Genomic DNA, 19,121 nt, shown 5'->3' with positions numbered 1-19,121 from the left:
AATTTTGACTCTTTTTTTGTTCGATAAAGGCGATGGAATGAGTTTTTGGCTTATTATCGTTTTCAGAGTTATTACTTTTTTGTTGTTTATGTAAGTGCAGGTATAAATTTTACGAAAATTTTTACCAAAAGATATAATGGTTAATTCAATGTATTTTTTTTTCTTTGAGATTATTATAAAAAATAATAGAAAAAATGACATAATTTCTTTTATTCATTTTTATTCATGTCATATTTGACGATAAGAAGGAGATTTTTAATCATGAATTTTATTTTATCTTCATTTGATTTTGGTTCATTAATTAAAATTATGATTTATTTTTCAGTTAGTGAAAATGATAGAATAAGTTTAAAGAATTATAATTTACTATTATTTATATTGGTGCATATATAAATTTCAAAAGAATTTTTATTGAAGAGTATAATGATCAATTAATATATTTTTTTTCTTTAAAATTATTATTGAAAAATAAAACAAATAAAGAGCATAATTATCTTTTGCAAGATGTCTTATATTTAACTTTTGGTCGGAATTAAATTTTACTTTTTAAATAAGGGTAAGGGAGATAAAATACATCCAAAAGTATAGAGGTTAAAGGTATTTTAGTCTTATTTATTATAATTTATTTTCTGAAATCATACTATGTTTTTACGCTGTTAATGCATGTATAATTCAGAGCTATTACGACATAAACATTTTAATTCAGATTAATACAAATAAATTGTGCGGCAGTAAGTACAGCCCATAAACTAATATTTCATCTCTATTCAACAATTATATTATACACTATAATAATATTTTGACTATAATGAACACTAATAATATTTTATTTTAATAATTATAATTCATAATTCCTACAACATAGGTCTTTCAGTCTTTGGGACATGACGTAATGATAAATGATAGGACATATTGTTGAAGATTTGAATTTCACCCATGATATATTATTCTTTTAAATTATTTACAATATTAGATTATTCACTCGGCTGTCTCTCCTATCTATTCATATTATTGACAAAAAAATTAAATGAATAACGAATAGCGAATCATTCCTATTATTACGTTACAAATGCCACTGATGAATAATTTTATAGGAAAAATTTCTTTTAAATCAAATAAAAATTTCTATTTCTCAATTAAAATTTTGCTCATTTACTATCCCATAGATATAATACAAATTATTGAATCATTCTATATATTTTTATATTTAAATTGTATGACATTAATGTTATGCAAACAACAAGTAAAATCGAAATATTAGAATCTATTTAGGCTTTCCGATATATTTAATTTTTTTTTATAGGATCAATTATTTTCAAAATTAATAGGCCGGGATAGTAATAACTACATACCTACAATTTTTTTTTTAAAAAAACGCTTACTTCATCTCTAATATCTATGCATATCAATATCATGTTATAACTAGCCTTTTTAATTTTTATCCATTAAAAAACTTTCTTGACTATAGGGTTCAAACCCAAGTTTTAAATTAGTCTGAATTAGGCCTGGATCGGTACGGTATACCGTATTCAAAATCAAATACCATATACCGTACCGAAAAAATCGGTATTTTAAGAAATGATACCGATACCGTACCGACATTTCGGTATATCGAATTTCGGTATACCGAAATGTCGGTACGGTATCGGTAAAATACCGTCATGCCGAAGTTATATATATATTACATATAATATATAAAAAATAATTCTCTTGTAATGAAGGCAGTGATCATATAAGAACAAGAGTTGGGATTTCGAACCCAAATATGTAAGATTGAAGATTAAACCAGTAGCTAGTGGTCCCAGGGTGGTGGCTCGCCGGAGATTTGTCGAAATCTTGCCAGAAATAACTAAATGCTAGCTGGAAAAATAGGGGAAGCATATAGGCTTCAATCCCTATTAAAAATACCATAAATCCACCAAAAAAACAAAAGCTAAAACTCATCGAAAAATCGGACAAGAACTTGCGCAAGCATAACTCTCAGAACAAAGCTCGGTAATTAGATTTCTTCAGATTCAATGAAGGGAAAAAAATATTAGGGATGGAGAAGAAGTTTCTAAGTTGTTGTGCATCTTCTCCAGCGACTACGTGTGGTGGTCGACTGTGAAAGGAAAGAATCGCGAGTCGCAACGTGTGCACCGATGACGCAAGGAGAGAACATGGTTTGAGGCCGTTTAGGGTTTGGTTTAGGCTTTAGGGGAATCTAAATTAATCATTTAATCTATAATTATTCGGTATTTCGGTATATCGAAATATTTTAAATCGTTACCGTTACCGTTACTGAAAATTTCGGTACGGTATAATATCGTACCGAATTTTTCGGTATACCAAAAATTCGGTATAAACGGTATTTTTTCGGTATGATTTTTCGGTATTTCGATATTTCGATATTTTTTTCCCGCCCTAGTCTGAATCAGATAAACAATTGTCAAATCCTGTCTATTAAATATATTGATTTTATCCTTCTCACTCTACAATTCCATCCTTATCCTCGCCAGCCATTAAAATGAAAGCAATATGGAAAATAAAATAAAATAAAATAATAGATAAATAAAGATTATTCGGTGTTCGCATGGATGTCTCTTCAGCACCATGTACGTTAACCGACACCGTCTGTACTGATCAACCTCAAGCCTCAAGGCTCTTTGCCTCGATCCTTCCACCCACTTTCATTGGTGGAAGTTGGCCTACCAAAACGTCTCGCGACGACATCTTAACCCTCGATTCGGTGAGCTCAAGCGCCACCCTACCTTCACCGCCTCACGGTCTACGGCTTGAGGTCTGCGCCTCGGCGTCGTCGCCTACTCATAAACCTACTTGCTGCCGAAGGCAAGCAACTGCCTTCCTCATCTCCTTCCTCTCCTCTCTGTCCCGTCTCTCATGGCATCGGGTGGATCTTCTGGACGGCCAGCCGCATCGGGCTCTAGATCGTTCGATTTCGGCTCCGATGACATCCTGTGCTCCTACGACGATTTCGCCGCCCAGGACACTTCGATTGGGAAGCGATCGGATCCCCCTGGGAAGGTTAGTGTCGCTCTTCTTTTCATTTTCGTATTTCACTTCTCGACGTGACAGTTTTGATGTCGTGGTTTTGGTTAGTTTGGATGATCCCTAATTTGTCATACCTGCCAATAGAATTAAACGTTTAGAGTCTTGGAATGGATGGAGGATTCTATGTTTACCTGTAATTTGCATCTCGCGTCAAGTTTAATGCGATTGTTTGTTAAGGGAAAGGGAATAGGGTTTCGTTTTTCTTTTCATCATATTCACTATTTTATCGGAATTTGATTGGTCTCCGTTTCATGGTTAGCTGCGGATCACCTTTGGATATACATTATCACCGTGGAATAATTTGGACATTATGATGTCTTTATCTCACCTTTTCCATGTAATTTTAGATGGTAATCTGCTATATATGACTGTGTTTCGATGGATTGTCATGTTAACTCCTTGTGTAGGGCTTATGGTGATAATAGAAGTTATTATATTTCATTTTGTTCTAGTCCTTAATCTTCCAACATACCCCATTTTTTTTTTTTTTTTTAAATTCCATCATCATCGCTGAACAGGATCTCCATGAGAATAGCATGGGAAGACCATTACTCAGTATCTATGAACAAGACGAGTATTCCAGGGAAGGTGTATTATCTTCTGTCGAGAAATGCATGAAAAAGTATGCTGATAATATACTCCGATCTCTTGATGGTGTTAGCGGGCGTTTGTCACAATTGGAGATAGTTTGCTACAAACTTGAACGATCTGTCAGTGAGCTTCGAGCTGATTTTATTCATGATCAGAGTGAAAAAGATGTGAAATTCAAGTCTCTGGAGAAGCATCTTCAAGAAGTAAGTTAGAGCTGAGATCAAATATTGTTCATTACTATGTACCCCTTAGTTTGTTTGTGGGTACATTTATTCCTTTTTCAATTCCCAAAAGAAGTGGTTCAATCATGGCAATCAAATTAACTTTTTTCAATAAAAATAAATGACATGATAAATGCTGTGTTTTTTTTTGAAAAAAAAATTAATCAGGCATGAAAACAAGAAATTTTTTCTTTGTTTTATTTTCTATTCTCTCTTAAATTTTCCACATGGGGTCAACAAAGGGATTTAGGTTGCAGCCTTTGGAATTTAAGAAGGCACATAGAATACTCCTAAACTCCAATAGGTATTTATAATTTAGCCTTATCAGGATCATGTAGTATCTTTCATAAACTCAACTGGATAATGATTTTTCTTGAAAATTTTCTCTTCCTGAAATCTGTAACGAACTGCCCATTATGATACTGTAGAACTTTCAAATTCTTGTTGGATCATATTGATGTATCTTGGCATTATTTGGCATGATAATTTCTTAAGTCAGGATGTCTATCTGCCTCATTGCTGAAATATATTCATGTACAACAATAGGGATCCCCTTGGTCTCTGCCTTCCTCATAATATCTCTTTGGTTGATATAACAGTCCAGCTTATTCAGCTATGATTATTTTTAGGCTTTACTTCCACAATAATTAATGAGCATATGATACATCTTTTATACAAGCCATCGAACTATAGTTGGAAAGCCTCAACTAAGCATTTAATACATTTTTTCAGCTCTACAGTGTGGGAAATCTACTTTCTAGGATAGCTATGTAGCGTCTGCGTTTATTCATAATGCACAAGTTTTTCTATTTGATATATTCTAGATTTCTGTTCTAATCTAAAGCTTTTCATTAATATTGTACTATTCTTTGAGTAATATGAACACATTCTTTGATTCCATTGGGTTTTCTACTACTTCAATTACTAAATTGATTCAAAATGCCCTTCCATTTCAGATTTTTCATCCATAGTTCAATTGGGCTTTTAACATGGTTATATCAGTCAGCTTTGAGCTTATATCAATAACTGATGAGACAGACAAATTATAGAAAAGCTTGATTTGTTACCAATCAATAGTATAATGACTGAATTGATACAAGATAAGAGATTTATAACTAGCTGGACAATGACATCTTGAGTTGAAGGGTGAGCAAACTAATATTTTGTGATTGTCACCATCATCGTCATTACAACAATATTTAGGTTTGCAAACAAATTGTATGTATTTTATTGAGCTCTATGCAAAGCTATGCCATTAGTTTTCAAATTATTTAAATTTTTTAGCACATTCACTAGAGTTTGTTGAATTTTAATCTCTCTATTTCTAAAGGGATTGAGAGAGATGCTTTACATAGATACAAGTATGATGATTGAAATGTGAAGAAGATCGTAAAATACTTCTAAAACTCAAAGGAAAGTTCTACAAAATGACGGTTATACTTGTTATGTTATATAAAGATGAATGTTGGGCTATAACTCAAGTACATGTAAAAGCACTAAAAATAGGAAGAAACTTAGAACTAAACTATATATCTTATTATCTAATGAATTACTAGAACATATATTTATAGCTATATGATTACAAGAGATAAAGATAAGCTAGAGATAAAATAGGAAGATAAGATAAGATATTTTACACTCCCCCTCAAGCTGGATGGTATATGTTATACGTCCCAAGCTTGTATATTAACCGATCAAACATAGGCTTAAAGAGAGCCTTTGTAAGTGTATGCAACTTGTTGTGTGGTAGGTACGTAGGAGACTTTGTTAATGCCTTCATCAATCTTCTCCTTAATGAAATGTTGGCCAATCTCAACATGTTTCGTTCTATCATGATGGACAGGGCTGTGTGAAATTGAGATTACAGCTTTGTTGTCGCACCAAATAATAATGGAACTTTGCTTCGGTATGTGTAGTTCTTCAAGGAGTTGTTTCAGCCAAAGGGCTCCACATATACCAAGAGCAGTGGAACGAAGCTCAGCCTCGGCAATACTTCTTGCTACAACAGACTGTTTCTTACTTCGCCAAGTGAGTAGATTTCCTAACACAAAAGAATAATAAACCGAAGTGGATCTCCGATCATTCAGACACCCTACCCCATCAGCATCAACAAATACTTCAACATTTCTTGTGACATTCTTTTTGAACATCAACCCTTTGCCAGGGGTTCCCTTTAGATTCTTTAAAATTTTGTTTGCAACATTCAAGTGACATTGATATGGTGAGTGCATAAATTTGACTAATACAACTCACCGGAAATGCGATGTTAGGTCTGGCTTGCGCAAGATAAATCAATCTGCTAACAAGTTATTGAAACATGCCTTGGTCTATTGGTGAATCTTCTGGATGAGTTGCAAGTTTTACATTTGGATCTATGGGAGTATCAACATGTTTACATCCTGTTAACCCGATGTCTCTTAGCAAGTCAAGAATATATTTTCGTTGTGAGACAAATATTCCGTCCTTGCTTCAAGAAACTTCCATTCTAAGGAAAAATCGAAGTTTCCCAAGATCCTTCATTTCAAATATTGCTGCAAGATGTTTCTTGATTCTTTCCATTTCTCTTAAGGTTATTACCCGTGATTATAATGTCGTCTATATAAATCATCAGTATGACAATCTTATCCTTTACTCTATGGTGAAATAGAGTATAGTCGGTGTGAGCTTGCTTGTAACCAAGCTGCTGAACTTGGCAAACCTGTCAAACCAAGCCTTAGGAGATTACTTTAGACCGTAGAAAGCCTTCTTTAGACAACAAACTGAGGTTTCTTTATTCTTGTTGAACCAGGTGGCAGATCCATGTACACCTCTTCTGCTAGATCACCATTGAGAAAGACATTCTTGACGTCTAGTTGGTGAAGTGGTCAATCTAAGTTTGCTACAAGAGATAGTAATACTCGAATAGTGTTGATCTTTGCCACATGAGCGAAAGTCTCTTGGTAGACAATTCGTAAGTTTGAGTGTACCCCTTGGGCACGAGACGAGCTTTGTATCTTTCAACCAAACCATCGCTTTTGCACTTAATCGTGAAGACCCACCTGCAGCCAACCGGGTTCTTTCGTCGATTAACTATGCCCCTTGTATCATTGTTTTCCAAGGCTTTGATCTCTTCCTAGACCGTTGTACGCCAATGTTTGTGTTTAAGAGCCTCATCAATATTGGCTGGTACTGCTATTTCTAAGAGATTTGTTACCAAAACACACATATGTCTAGATATATGAGAGTATCTTAAAAAATCTGAGATTGGATGTTGAGTACACAAACGAATACCTTTACGAAGTGTGATTGGCATATCCAATTGTGGCAGCTTAGTATCATCAGGACTAGAACTTGAGCCAGACGAGTGAGGTGCTAGAGATGCAAATCAGACTTGTTTTGTACATGCTTTCTTCTTCTGTAAGTCATTGGAAAAAATTCAATGGGTATAGAAATTTTGGGTATGGAGTGATACGGGGAGATATTTAAGGTAATTGTGGATTTTCCTGACTTGAAATTTCTTGATCTGCAGAAGGAGGGTAATCTTGAATTTTTGAATTTTGAATTTCTGGGTCTTGTGAAAGTAAAATAGATTCCAGATTTTCTGGAGTTAAGATCTCCCCTGTGCTCGATTAGGAGGTGCATTTGTTTCCCAAAAATATTCCCAATTAGTTAGAGAAATATGTGATAGGGCCAAATTTTTAATCAGAGACTCCCCTCATGTCGAAAGCTTCGAATAAAAGGATTGATGTTAAAAAAAGGTGACATCTCTAGAGATAAAATATTTTCTCTTCGAAAGAGAATAACATCTATAACCTTTTTTTTTGGTGAAAGAGTACCCAACAAAAATGCACTTGTGACTTCTAGGATCTAACTTAGACTTAAGATGATTATGAACGAAAACTGAGCATCCAAATATGCGTAAAGGAAGATCAGAAAAGATATAAGATTTTAGAAAATATTCTTGAAGAGTGAAAACATTCTTAAAATATTTAGTTCCATTATCAATTCAAAGAATTTGGATACGAGTTAAATTGTGTGAGAATCATGTTATAAAATTGCTCAAATATATGCGCAACTTAAGATTTTTCATGTAAAAGAAATATCTAACAAACTCGAAAATGGTCATCAATAAAGGAAATAAACCACCTTTTATTTGAAATTGAAGAAATTCGTGAGGGACCCCATAGGTCACTATGAACCAGGGAAAAGTTTCGAAGCATGATATGAAAAAGGAACCCTAGTGTGTTTAGCTAATTGACAGATTTCATACACAAAGTGATCTGAAGAAAGAAATAACGAAGGAAATAAGCGATATATATAAGATACGCTAGGATGGCCAAGACGGTGATGGAGTGGCTTTATTTGGTGGTGGCGGTGAGAAGAGACTGAACTATGAACAACTTACTTCACAACAAGAAGCATGAGAGTTAGCACATAGAGAGTAGTACAATCCAACCACCTCAGCAAGACGCCCAATCGTCCTCCCTGAGTTTCGATCCGGAAAAGACACGAGTTTTGGGAAAAATTAGCCACACAATCTGAATCTCGAGTTAGTTTGCTAATTGAGAGTAAGTTATATGATAACTTTGGAACAAATAAAACTTTTTGCAGCAAAAGTTTGGGACAAGAGTCACAGTTCCAATTCTCACTACGGGTGAAACATATCCATCCGGTAAAGTAACAATACGAGTACTAGAATATGGACTGTATGAAGAAAAATAGTACGAGTACCCTACATATGCTCAGAAGCATCATAATCAATAATCCAAGACTCACCCGATGTGGCTGACTCATTCATAGTAGAGGAGGGAATATCATGAGTCATCAAGGATGTAGAGGACGAGAACATTTGACCAATCTGATCGAGTTGGGCCTGGGTGAAGGTCAAAGATGATGAGGATGCTGCATCGGATTTGGCTGCAACCAGAGGCTTGGATCTGTCTCTCTTGCTTTGGTTGCGTGGGACTTAATCTATGAGTTTACCGTGAAGTTTCCAGCATGTTTCTTTGGTGTGATGGGGACGGTTACAATGATCACACCAAAGAGGTTTGCGAGAGTTGGGGTATTGAGCAACCATGACAGATGCATCGAAATTAATGGACGAAGCAGAGGGCATGGAGGAGCCGCCTAGCATGATGCGGCGGGATTGTTCTTCACGGCGGACCTCTGAAAAAATAGCATCAAGACTCGGGAGCGGTTTAATGCTTAGGACGTGACCACGAATATCATCGAGAATAGGATTGAATCTGGTCAAAAAATCATAGTAATTTACGATAGATCTCGTTGTTGGCAGTGTCAGTCCAGGCCGGCAGTCCAGGCCGACAGTCCAGCCCGACCGAGTAAAGCGATCAAGTTCTTGCTAGAGTTTGGTTAGAGAACTGAAATATTGAGTGACTGTACAATCATCTTGATGCAGATTTATGGAACGATGTCGTAGATCGAACATTTGTGCAGAGTCCTCCCAATCCAAATAGACTAAGTTGATTGCGTCCCATGTTGCTTTCGCCGTCAGATAGAGGAGATAAATTTCAGCAATGGTGTCATCCATCGAGTGTAGGAGTGATGCCATTGCCATGGAGTTCTAGATGTCCCAATTAGCAAAGGAAGGGTCGGTTGAAGATGACTTGAGAATAAAACCATTGAGATAACCGAAACGGCTCTTCTCTCGAATGATAAGTTGGACGGATTTGGACCATTGTAGATAATTCCGGATAGAGAACTTAAAGCTAGTGATTTGGAAGAATAAAGAATTATCAGAAGTAATGAGAGCAATTATGGGGTTTGATTGACCAACGCCCGAAGACACATCAGAATCATTCATCCTGCTCACTCTTATAAAACACGAGTTTCCTCAAAAAATGCTTTTATTGCTTTGATATCATAAAAGCACTAAAAAGAAGAAGAAACTCAGAACTAAATTATATATATTATTATCTAATGAATTACAAGAGCATATATTTATAGTTATATGTTTACAAGAGATAAAGATAAGCCAGAGATAAAATAGGAAGATACGCTAAAGATAAAATAGGAGATGAAATAGGAAGATAAGCTTGAGATAAAACAGGAAGATAAGATAAGATATTCTACAACATGAGAGTTGCAGAGATGAGAATGTTACGGTGGATGTGTGGACATACAAGGATGGACATGATAAGAAATGAGAACATTAGAGAGAAAGTCGGGTTGCATCTATTCAGGGAAAATTCTGACACATTTAAGAAAGTATAGACATGTACTTAGACGATCAATAAACGTTCCAGTTAGGTAATGTGAAACTATGACAAATATGCACATCAAACGAGGAAGAGGAAGGTCAAAAAAGACTTAGTAGAAACAATAAAATAAGATAAAATGTATTTAAATTTAGATGATGATATAAGTAGAGGATAGAGTCCAATGACGTAAAAGGATCCATATAGCCGACCCCATAAAGCTTGATTGTTGTTGTTAATCTCTCTATTTCTTGTACTCTAATCGATGGTTTAACAATAGAATATAATTCTTACATTTAAACATGTACATCATGAGAATCTATTTTTTGCCATTTTATCATAGATTGGAGCTACATGTGATTGCTCCAAGATGTAATACGTTTGCATTCTATCCATTTTGATAAAACCTCAGATATCCATTTTAACATTGTCATATCTATTTCCTTAAAATTTTTTTATATGTATTATTTTATATTAATAACACTCTAATCAGTAGAGCAGGTCTTACAACAATCCTATAAAACTCTCTTTTAACCCTAAATGCTACACGTTGATTACATAAGACTCTAGGAACTCCATTACAAACATACTCTTTATCCTGATTAATGATACATTCATTAATATATCCTTAATAATAAATCAAAAGATATTTGCAACTCTTATAGAACATAATGCTTGTTTATCTTAGTTACTCCCTCAATTTTTTTTTTCCTGTTTATTAACATTTGATTTCATACATTTAATTTCAATTCCACATTACTAAAACCTCTAATTTCTAATTTTTTTCCATAAAGGTTCAAGTTTGGTTTATTTACACTCCCATAAATTAGAAGGGATATTTATGCTAATAAAATACACTAATTATCTTAAATGTTATTAGTGAGATCATCTTGTACATACACAAAAAGATATAAATTTAGAGCTAACCCTTGATGTTCAACCAACAATTACAGAAAGTTATTTTGCAACATTACTAAAAGTTCTAACACGCAAGGAGCCTATTATCATACATATCCTTTATCATATTAATATTATTATAGATATTCTTTTTTTTTTTCCTTTATAAAACCCACCGCAATAATTATCTAGGGAATTGGGACTAACATATTATTTTTCTAGATAAACATTCATTGTATGCAATTTTTTCTTCTTTTCAATATTTTTTCATTAACTGTCTTATTAAAGAGGTAGCATCTGGGCTTATTCATCTGAGTATAAACTAAATTGTTTTCTGAAATGTTTGTTTCCATCTCCTATGCTTCTCTTAATAAATCTTTCCTAAAGTTTGATGGTATAGCTCAACTCCATCCCTTTAGAATTAGAGCAATGTTTATATATGACATTTTTTAATAAATTGATACTAAACTTTTCCTCCATTTCTTTGTCATTTTCTTCACTTAAAATAATAACTTAGTTATCCAATATTTTGTGATAACTCTTCATCCTGGTTGCATGATATTCTTTGCCATTCTGCCCATAAGAATGATATTTTTGTAAAGGAAGAGGGATTCTTGGAAAGCAGTAGAGACCATTTATTTGCTCTTTGATGAGGCTTATTACTATTTGTTGTAATAAAGAGATTTTTAAATCATTCATATTTTAGGAGAAATACATATATTTATATAACCACACAACCCTAAGTATCAACTTATTTACAAAAGATAAAAAGACTTATTTACCCTTGTTTCTCACAACACTCCCCTTCAAGTTGAACATATATATCAAACATGTTTAACTTGCTAAGAGAAGAGTCGAACACAGCTTGGGGTATAGCTTTTGTAAACATATCAGCAAGTTGGTCCTCAGACTTAACATAAGGCAGACATAGCTCTCCAGAATCAAGTCTCTCCCGAATAAAGTGACGATCAATCTCAATGTGTTTAGTCCGGTCATGCTGTACCGGATTATTTGCAATATAGATTGCTGCCTTGTTGTTGCAATATAGCCTGAGAGGTAATTCAACCTTTAATCCTATGTCTGTCAACATAAAACTCAACCACAACATCTCTGCAAGACCATGTGCCATGGCTCGATATTCTGCTTCAGCACTGGACCGTGCACAAACATTTTGTTTCTTACTCCTCCAAGTTACCAAGTTTCCTCCCAAAAAAGTGCAATAGCTAGAAGTTGACTTTCTATCATCTCGAGAACCAGCCCAGTCTGCATCAGAATAGCATTCCACCTTCAGATCACCACCTCCTTTAAACAGCAAGCCTTTTCCAGGACATGATTTCAAGTACCTTAAAATCCTGTCAACGGCCTTCATGTGGATAGTCTTAGGAGCATGCATGTACTGACTTACTACACTAACAGCATAGGTGATGTCAGGCCTAGTCATAGATAAATAGAGTAATTTTCCAACCAGCCTTTGATACGTTCCCTTTTCCAGACTTGTAAGATCTTCCCCACTAGAACTAGTAAGATCATGATTTACTTCTATAGGAGTAGACACTGGCCGAGAACCCAACTTCCCTGTCTCCTTGAGTAAATCCAACACATATTTTCTCTGACATACATAGATCCCTTTTTTTGATCGAGCGACTTCAATGTCCAGGAAGTACTTCAATGATCCAAGATCTTTAATTTCAAATTCTGATGTTAACTTGGACTTAAGAGCCTGGATTTCTACCTCATCATCACCTGTAACTATCATATCATCAACATAAACCAAAAGAATGGTAGTGCTGTCCCCTTTCCTTTTTATAAAGAGTGTATGATCAGCATTCCCTTGTTTAAAGCCAAACAATATCATGACTTTGCAAAACCTATCAAACCATGCTCTGGGAGATTGTTTAAGCCCATACAAAGCTTTTCTTAACTTGCAAACCTTTCCTTTTGTTTCAATTCCAAGAGGTGGCAACATGTATACTTCTTTACAAAGGTCACCATTCAAGAAGGCATTTTTAACATCTAATTGAAATAGAGGCCAATCATATTGAGCAGCAAGAGAAAGAATTACCCTGACCGAGTTCAGCTTTGCAACTGGTGCGAAAGTTTCCAAGTAATCTACCCCATATGTTTGGGTGAATCCTTGGCAACAAGTCTGGCTTTATATCTAATCACTTCACCCTCTGAGTTATACTTGATAGCATAGATCCATTTAGAACCAACCAAGTTCTTCCCCTTTGGGGGATCAACTAATTCCCAAGTACCATTTCTGTTAAGAGCCTCCATTTCTTCGTTCATTGCTTCCTGCCACCTTGAATCCCTTACAGCCTCATAATAGGAAGAAGGTATAGCATGATTTGATAACTGTGAAACAAATGCATGATATGAAGGAGACAAACGAGAATATGAAACGTAGTTGGAGATAGGATGTTGAGTACATGACCTGACACCTTTTCTAACAGCAACCGGAAGGTTCAGCTCGTTCATATTTAGAGGTGCGGTTGACTCAACTGATGAGGATAACTGCTTCACAGGATCAGGAGCCAGAGCATCCGATTCAACTAGCCGATCAATAGTAGGTTCTTGCTTGTGTCTTCGTCGTTTGTAAGTAATAATATCTGGTGAAGGCTGTGCTCCCAGTGATGGAGCATCTTTTCCCAGTGATGGGGCATCTTTTCTATTTTCTATGGCATCCAGTGGAATAGGAGAAGAAATCACTTGAGGAACCACTTGAGGTACAAAGGAAGAGGTAATATTCTCCCCCTGAGGATGAGACTGAGGAGAATAATAGGACTCAGACTCAAAAAAAGTAACATCCTTCAAGATATATCGCGTCCTAGTAATAGGATCAAAGCACTTGTAGCCTTTCTGGCAAGTAGAATACTCTTTAAAAACTCCTCGTATAGAACGAGGATCAAGTTTAGAGGACTTGGGACCAAGAACATGAATAAAACAAAGAGAACCAAAAACCCGAGGTGTAAGGGAGAACAACTCTACACCAGGATGAAGAATAGTGAGAGGACACCGGTTCCCGAGACCTTTAGATGGCAATCGATTGATGAGATAAGCGGCTGCAAGAACAACATCAGCCCAAAAATATTTAGATAAGTGACGTTGAAATAAAAGTGCACGGGCTGTTTCAAGAATATGATGATTCTTTCTCTCGGCCACTTCATTTTGTTGTGGTGTGTAGGGACAGGATGACTCATGAAGAATTCCCGAATCCTCAAGAAAAGTATTTAGAGACTGGGCAAAGTACTCATGGGCATTGTTAGAACGAAGAATCTTCACCTTTGAGTTAAATTGGGTTTCAACCATTCTACAAAAATTTTGAATAAGACGAGGAACTTCGTCCCTGGTTTTCATCAAATAAAGCCATGTACAGTGGGTGTAGTTATCAATAAAGGAGAGAAAATATCGATAGTCATCTAAAGAAGTCACAGGAGAGGGCCCCCACACATCCGAATGAACAAGATCAAATGGAGATAAACTCTTCTTTAAAGATTCAGAAAAATGTGTTCTACAATGTTTGGATAACTGACAGATTTCACATTGAAATGACTGAAGAGAAACAGAAAAGAAAAGACTAGGAAATAAAATTTTCAAAGACTGAAAAGACAAATGTCCCAATCGAGAATGCCACAAAAGAATTTCTTGATGCTTAGTTTCTAAACACTTGGCTGCAGATTTCAGAGCAGATGTTGTTTCAAGCTGATAATAATAACGACCCCCCCTACTTCACGGCTAGTCTCAATCGTCTGCTTGGTCTCGAGATCCTGGAAGACACAATGATCAGGGAAAAAGGTTATGGAGCAGTGTAGTTGTTTAGTAATGCTACTAACAGAAAGTAAATTAATAGAGACGGAAGGAACGTGAAGTGCAGAGGATAGGAAAAAATGATCTGTAAGTTTTATGGAACCTTTGCTAGCAACAGTGGCTTTGGTTCCATTTGCAATGATCACTTTCTCCTGCCCAGAGGATAAAGAGTAAGAAATAAAGGAGTTAGCAGCATTTGTCATGTGATCCGTAGCTCCTGAATCAATGACCCAGGGGCTGTAAAAGTTGGGACCAGTAACACTTAATCCCAGGCCACGGATACCTGTGTGCGCTTGAAAGGGAGTAGAGTCTGTAGGAGTAGAGGCCGAAGATGAAGCCTGAAGCCGAAAGAGAAGATGCTGGAGATTAACAATATCAGTAGAAGACAGTCCAGTGGTAGAAGGCACAGAGGAACCAATAGTCTCTTTATTTTCTATCTTTTGGACAGCAATATTACTACTATTAGGAGCCTTCTTAGCATTGTGCTTAAATTTTTCAGGTTTCTTTTCTGGATATTTTTCCCAACAGAAATCTGAATCATGATTAGTCCTCTTGCAGTGCCGACAAAATCTGTCCCCTTGTCTTTTAGTTCCCCCAGGTCGGAACTTGTTTGCAGAACCAATAAAGACAGAGGTCTCCCCAATCGGAGGGCCTACAGCGGAAATCCCCTTGTTGTTCATGGTCCTTTTTCTACCTTCTTCACTTAGAATTTTGTAGTAAACTTGTTCTAGAGAGGGAGTAGGATCAAGACTAAGGATTTGCCCTTTTAAATTTTCGAACTCTGCAGTAAGGCCATCTAAAAATTTAATAATTCTGTCTTTTTCCAGAAGCTTTAAATATCTCTGATGATCATCCGTGGAACTCCAATTTTCCATTCGGTAGTAGTTAAACTCATCCCACAACCCCTTCAGAGTAGCAAAATAATTGGTGACGGACATAGAACCTTGTTCAAGTTTGAAAATTTGACTGCTGATCTGATAAGTACGCAGCATATCATGTCGACGTCCATACATCTGCTCTAGCATCTTCCACATGTCGTACGCTGTTTTGTTATGAAAAATGACTTGTTTGATGCCAGAATTAACAGAGTTAAGCATCCAAGTCATTAATTGTATATTGTCACGCCACCAAGTGCGAAAGCTAGGATCCTTCTCATCTGGTTTTACTTTAGTGCCATGAAGAATATCAAGTTTATCATGGCCTTCGACATAAAGTTCAACAACAACTGTCCAAGATGCATAATTTGTCTCAGACAATTTTTCTGATACTATCTGAAGACCGGACCCTCCAGTGTCTGCCATTGTGAAAACCGGTTGTACCTGTCCTGAAGAAGACATAGGGTTCGCAGAAATCCCAGAGGTTTCGCTAGCGTTGTCCGTCATTAAGATCACAAAAAAAAAAAAAAGTTTTTCTGGAAGGGCGGCGGCAGCAGACTGGGCTGAAGAGAAGAAGAAAAAAAAAAAATTCAAGAGAAGGAAGGTGAAGTGCCAGAGGCAGAGAACTCTGGAGGGCTCCAGAGGCCGGAGGGACGCCGAAGGCGGCAACACTGCTGATGTATAGGGTTGAAATCGCGGCGCAGGGAGGACTCTCCTTCTTGTGGTTTCTGTTCGGCACTGGAGGCTACTACTGTTGGCTCTGGTTGGTGGCAGGGGTGTCCGCGGCGTTGGGTGGACGGGAGGCGTCCGCGGCGGCGGCGGCGGCGGCGTGCGCGAGCAGAGAGGGTGTCGTTCCCCTCTCTCGCCTTCTCCAGTTCCACCGACAGGCGATCGGCGAAGCAAAGGTAGGACCACCGGCAGGCGATCGGCGAAGCAAAGGTAGGACCACCGGCAGGCGATCGGCGAAGCAAGAGGCGCCTCTTGTGGTCGGCAGCAGGAAACCAGAGGCCAAACGCGGCCAGTGGGCAGCGATGAAGAAGGGAAGAGGAAAGCTTGGTCCGCCTCTTGTGGTCGGCAGCAGGAAACCAGAGGCCAAACGCGTCCAGTGGGCAGCGATGAAGAAGGGAAGAGGAAAGCTTGGTCGGCGCTAGGGCAGAGAGGAAGAAGATGCGCCGGCGGCTAGGGTTAGGGTTAGGGATCAGAACTTTGCTCTGATACCATGTTGTAATAAAGAGATTTTTAAATCATTCATATTTAAGGAGAAATACATATGTTTATATAACCACACAACCCTAAGCATCAACTTATTTACAAAAGATAAGTCTACCCTTGTTTCTCACAACACTATTAATACATCCAAAAGTCATAAGTCCCATGTTATTAGGGATTGACTAGATGGAATTAAGCTGAAAAGTCCATTTATATGGTCTTTGATGAAGTTCACTACAATAAACACAGCCAAAAAACATGAATCTCATATTATTCTGGGTTGACTACATGGATTGCTTAGTCTACCGAGCCATTGACCATCTCATCATTTGTATCAAGGTAATGCAAACTCCTTTCCCCTATCCTTGAACATCTCTGGCCTTGACTATAACTCCTTGCCCAACTAAGCTTGGTTGATAAACTGGGGGAACTGAAGCTTCAGCCTCTTGAACTCCACACTTGACATACTTTCTCTATCGAAGATAATACAACAACAACAACATTGTATGCAGAATTTGCCATATTTTTTTATGTGCCTAAGATGGTCTTAAATTTACTTTCAAGATATTAAGTGATTAACATGCATGTCCTATAAATATCCTTGAAATTCCTTAATTTCTATCTCATTCCATGCAGTGGAGCATAGCATGAAACTTGATTCCTGTAGCTGTTTAATCCATTTTTACAATGCTTTCTACCATGTTCACGGAGAATGCTCTTTAGTTCTTTTAATTCTTTCATCTGTTTCATTTTCTGGAAGTTAGTAGATTTGGTTTCTTTGTACTTTCCTTTTCAGGTGCATAGATCTGTTCAAATTCTGAGAGATAAGCAAGAACTTGTTGAAACTCAAAAGGAATTAGCCAAACTTCAATTAGTTCAGAAAGAATCTACAGAGAAGAATGAGAATGCTAATGCTCGAGCAGCATCAGAGCCAAAAAGCCAGAACGACAAACCTGACACTGGAAACCAACAACTGGCACTTACTTTACCTCGTCAAACTGTTCCAACAGTCCTTCCCGCTGGAAATTCTCAGCCAGTCCAGCAATACAAAGAACTAGCTATGCCCCAGCAAGCACCTGTGCCCCCCAATGTTCAACAAGACCAAATTATGACTAGCCAAGCTGCCAATTACTATGGTCAGCATCTAACAGTTCTTCAAGATCAACGCAATCAACCTGTCCAGCCTGAGCAGCAGTACATGCAGCCGAGATCCCAGCTTCAGGACAGACCCATTCAGGCACCGCCACAGCTACCTGTAAATCAGAACCAACCTCCATCTTTTCCTCAATACTTCCAACAACTGCCTCCACAGACAGATCAGCAGCTGCCACAACAAACTGCTGCACAGGCTCAAATCAGACCACCTCCACCATCATATACCTCTTACCCATCTCAGCCTGTGAATCCCGCGCCTGAAATGTTTCCTAGCAGCATGCCTATGCAGGCTCCTAATCCAGCAATTCCACAGCCTGGAGGGATACGCCCCGAAGCTTTTGCATATGGTTATGGAGGGACAGGCAATTCGGTGTCACAGCCATCTCCACCTTTGCATCATGGCATGCAACAGTCAATGCAGCCTCCGGTCAGCCAGAGCTCCTTTGGGCCACAGCTAGGCAAGGGTGGTGGGTACATGGGCAATGCACCTTATCCACTGCCATCGCACAATATACAAGGCTACAACACAGCCTACAGCTATCCACCAAGCAACCTTCCATCTGCTAGGAACCAGTACGACACCCAGTTCATCCGCAATCACCCCTATGGAGAAATGATTGAGAAAGCTATCAGCATGGGATTCGATAAGATTCAGGTTGTAAGCGTTGTCCAGCGGATGAGTGACAGTGGGCAGCCGATGGATTTTAATGCTCTGCTCGATAGATTGAATGGACAATCTGGTGGGATTTCTGCAAGAGCATGGTGAGAATAAATGGTAGGCGCTTGCTTCTGTTTTTTTTAATCAATGTCTCCTGTACATTAATAATCTCACTGAGTTCATGGCGTTGTAGATACGATTTCTATTCTTAATGTCTGAACCTTTATCAATTTGTCACGTGAAATGTCGAGAGTTAAACATCCTATCGTGTGATTTGCTGGAGCTTGAGTTAAATTTGTAAAGGGCGGGGATAGAGTTTTATTCTGGGCGGACTTGGCTGTCCGAATTGGCATGGAGCAGCAGGAAGTTGTCCATGGCTCCTACAATCCGTCTTCTTACTCGAGTTGAAATCTTTTCCTTCTCATGGGTTGATGATTCTTCTCTTTAAATGCGCTTTTATATA

General features: G+C 37.4%; 1 protein-coding gene across 1 annotated transcript; it reads left to right on the top strand.

Moving 5' to 3' along the window:
• Positions 1 to 2,715: 2,715 nt before the first annotated feature.
• On the top strand, positions 2,716 to 18,888 carry LOC121981944 (altered inheritance of mitochondria protein 3-like). Its single transcript, XM_042534744.1, has 3 exons — positions 2,716 to 3,024; positions 3,570 to 3,845; positions 17,642 to 18,888. Exons 1-3 carry the CDS (start codon positions 2,881 to 2,883, stop codon positions 18,764 to 18,766), a joined length of 1,545 nt encoding a protein of 514 aa, XP_042390678.1. The 5' UTR covers positions 2,716 to 2,880; the 3' UTR covers positions 18,767 to 18,888.
• The last annotated feature ends 233 nt before the right edge of the window (positions 18,889 to 19,121 follow it).

This window comes from Zingiber officinale, chromosome 5A, assembly GCF_018446385.1.
Source record: "Zingiber officinale cultivar Zhangliang chromosome 5A, Zo_v1.1, whole genome shotgun sequence".
NCBI classification, from domain to species: domain Eukaryota; kingdom Viridiplantae; phylum Streptophyta; class Magnoliopsida; order Zingiberales; family Zingiberaceae; genus Zingiber; species Zingiber officinale.
The sequence above is the reverse complement of the archived record's forward strand: the minus strand, read 5'-3'. Positions and strand labels throughout refer to the sequence as shown.